Source organism: Odontomachus brunneus, unplaced genomic scaffold, assembly GCF_010583005.1.
Source record: "Odontomachus brunneus isolate Ranch 3 - 2012 unplaced genomic scaffold, Obru_v1 Obru_scaffold_303, whole genome shotgun sequence".
Lineage (NCBI taxonomy): Eukaryota > Metazoa > Arthropoda > Insecta > Hymenoptera > Formicidae > Odontomachus > Odontomachus brunneus.
The window spans coordinates 69,837-73,509 of NW_022639753.1; the positions used below are offsets into that span (position 1 = coordinate 69,837).

The 3,673-nt window shown below is 28.7% G+C and overlaps 1 protein-coding gene across 3 annotated transcripts in view; it reads right to left on the bottom strand.

Annotated features, from left to right (window-relative positions):
* Window positions 1-172: 172 nt before the first annotated feature.
* Window positions 173-3,673, bottom strand: part of LOC116853303 (laminin subunit alpha) — a 76,449-nt gene continuing 72,948 nt past the window's right edge. For all 3 annotated transcript variants that reach the window (XM_032834326.1, XM_032834325.1, XM_032834324.1), the window contains 2 exons: window positions 1,751-1,978; window positions 173-1,162 (listed from right to left, as the gene is read on the bottom strand). In XM_032834326.1, the coding sequence (XP_032690217.1) occupies window positions 891-1,162; window positions 1,751-1,978 (500 nt within the window). In that variant the 3' untranslated portion in view covers window positions 173-890. The remainder of the gene's footprint in view (window positions 1,163-1,750; window positions 1,979-3,673) is intronic.

Sequence of the window (3,673 nt, forward strand, 5' to 3'; positions counted from 1 at the left end):
TATATATATATATATATTCACAAAATAAAACGCTTATGACTTCCATGTATATATTCATGTTCCTTTTTTACCTTTATACTCCTTGGTACTAAAACCACAATTACTTATCTCAGTATCGTACACACACACATACATACACACACACACACACACACACATATATATATATATATTTCATAATTTATATATTTTATTAAAGCTTTGGAGTCACATAATTGTCGCGGATATTTTAATTGATGATGTCAAAAGCAAAAAAATAAATAAAAATTTTTGCAAAATATATTGAAATCAAATAAGATTTGTGGTCAATTGTCCAAATTTCAAAGATATTTTAAAAATTTACCTGTCGCCTCAATTATCAATAAATAGCCATAAAATCACATAGTTAAAAGATTGTTCAAAGTCACGTTAATTTTACGGTTATTTATTGATTATTAATGCGAAAGTAAGTTTCCCGAGAATTTTATAGATATGTTTAATCGATCGCAAGTATTATTTCATAGACATTTTTTATTTCAACATATTCTAAAGTAAAAGAATCTTGTGTATATTTTCTCACTTCTGACGTCACTAATCAAAATAATCGACTAAAATCGAACCAGGAGTCTTAAGATGTATCTTTGGTTAAAAAATAATTTCTTTGTTTCATCCAGTACAAGTAATTTTTTCAGTCACTAATTAAAATGAGGAAGTGTATCTTCTCAAAAGAGAACCAGACGAATTTACAAGTTCAGTCTTTCGCTCGTTATGCGTTTATTTCTTATTTTCAGTTTTCAGTTTATGGCAATAATTTGTGGCAGGTTAATAAATGTAATATTTTAAAACAGAAAAGTCAATAAAATCAGATTTTCGAGTAAGATTTGCATAACTTGTTTAAGAATTATTGTGTTTTAAATGGTTGGACACATACCAGCGAGAACTCGACCGTAAGCTCGCTCGGGTGTAATTTTGATACTATGCAAATTAATTATAATGTTGGAGATGCAGCCGATATATTGTGCCTGTGAGGTGCTACCTCGTAGTCCTTTTCCCAGAGCCGGGTGGCCGCCAATAAATACCGGATGTTTCGATAAAACCCTGACTATGTTTCTACCGCCGACGATTGCGGGTGGCGCAGCTTTGTGATCGACTGACAGCAACATTGCGTTCTTACGTTTGCTGGCTGTGAAAAAGATAGAGAAAATGTAATATATTTAACTTATGTAATGTATTTAACTTATTTATTTAGAATATTAAAGAAAGTACCTAAATAAACTTAACTCAGTATATTATCTGCTTACTGATTAATACAAGTACGTAAAGATGCGTTCTCATAAGAATTTTATCGATAAAAGAAGCCATCCAATGCTATAAAAATTGCTGTTTATTTTACCGGACAAAACAAGAACGCAATTAATTCAGAATCATTATAGTAATAAGTAAATATTTTAATTAGAATTGTGGCGTAATAAATCCGTATTTTTTAAAATTTTTTAAAACAAGCATATTTTAAACATATTGCGTTGTAATAGCATCACAAAATATATATTAAATGTTTACATGTTATGTTGAATATCTCTGTATATGAGTATTTGAATAACTTAAGGATATATAAGAATAATAATTATGTGATAATTAAATTTGTAACGTTTGAGAACTGTTGGTATCTCGTTTTCATTATAAGTACATCAACAAGTTAATTGAAAAATTACTAAAATTTTCAAAATATTCCGTACACACATTTAGTTAAAGCGATAATACGACACTGTACCTCGAATATTATGCCAGTGGCCGTCGCACAGGGAGTTCGGTTTCGTTGGTACGAACGAGGTCTCGATCGAGCCTTTCTGCGTTTTCACGAGGAATTTGACAGTGCCGTTGAACATCTCTAAGACAATAAAGTCTCTTTTACCGTGCACTGACAGCAGATGCCCGGATGTTGAACGTGGTTTTATATCCAGTTGAATGTCGAAGCCGCGATCTGCGTTGAATCGATCAGCTGAAAAAATTCAACGATTAAATATTTATAATTCCGTTTTTAAATGTCCAAAATTATAACCGAAATTTTAATTATAGAATGTAATTTGTTATTTATTTAACTATAGTTGCTATATGTACAGGGTGTGCCAAAATTGTGGAAACGGTCGAATATCTCGAAAAAAACATTTTTTAAGGAAAATATTTCAAACAAAAGTTGTAGGGTTTCGGAAGATCTATTTAATGATTGTATTAATTTTTGTCTTGGGTGGCGTTCAAGGTCAGGTCAAGGTCACGTCGATTTTTTTAAATAGAAATCCCCATTTTTTATTACATATTCTCGTAGCTTACCTCGAGAGCTTTTCAAAACATTATAATAAGGTTATTTTTCTTTAAGTACTTTTCGAGTTAAGGCTTGAAATTTATAATACCGACAACATGCAAAAAAATTCTGTAGTGACAGCTAGAAACTTTCTGTTACACCAGGTTCAGTTGCAATAACAGAAAAGTATGTTTCAATAACTGAAGAATTATTCACATCAACGATTGCTTTTGATTGAAGGAACTAAAATTTTCCGTTCCAAAAAAATGGTATCGCAGATGATTATTCTGTTGTTCTCCCAGAGGACAATGGTACATAGCAACAAGAAACGACATCAAGGTTACCGCAGCCGAAAAGATTCGGTTGAAAGAAGTTGAATATTGCTGCTATGGATAGTGATCCGTATTGTTAGATGAGCCATATTTTCGCATATATGCGTTACGATTCGGCAGTGAATGCAAAAATACAGTAAGAATATATCATGGATGCTTAAAGTTTTATCGGACTTCATTCTATATTTATCGATATTAAATTGTATATTATTATACTAATATTATAGTATACTAATATTATAGTATACTATCACATCCCTATAGGGATGAATTTTAAAATATATGTTGTATATTGTCATTTGATGAAACAACACTATTGTTTTAAATAGTATTTTTTAAAAGTTTCTTTCAAAATTTAGTAATTCAATTTGTTTACTTTAGAGTTTCTTGGATATTTTTTATTTTTTTTTTTTGTTTAGATTAATCATTATAACATTCTGTTAAAAATTTAAAAGCAATACCCTTATAGAAATATCATACTAAGAATCATTGATTAATTACTTATTTTCAGTATTAAAAGTACAGTATTTAGTAATATTCTGTGATTCAAATACAGCTTTTAATACTCAAGTATTTCAATATTTAATGTTACAAATCCTACCTTATGATTGATTTCAATACTTAAATATTGATATGTAATACTTCGTCCAGTGATAAAATACTTACACAGAACATTGTCAATATTTAAATACTAATATATAATACTTTGCTAAGTGATGAAATACTTACGCAAAGTACTGTTAAGATTAAAAGTATTAACCCAGACAACATACAATATTAGTAAGTTATTAGATAAATATTTATAAATATTTATTTTGAATTTTTTAAAATATATATATATATATAATAAGAAAGTAGAGTACATCTATTAGAGCACTATTGGATAACATTTTGTTAAAAATGTAAAAGTAATTATCACTGGTTCACTACATTACATCAATATTCATCGCATACTCTTATAGAAATATCATACTAAGAATCATTGATAATTACTTATTATCCAGTATTTTTAATACTGAAAATAAGTAATTATCAATGATTCTTAGTATGATATTTCTATAAG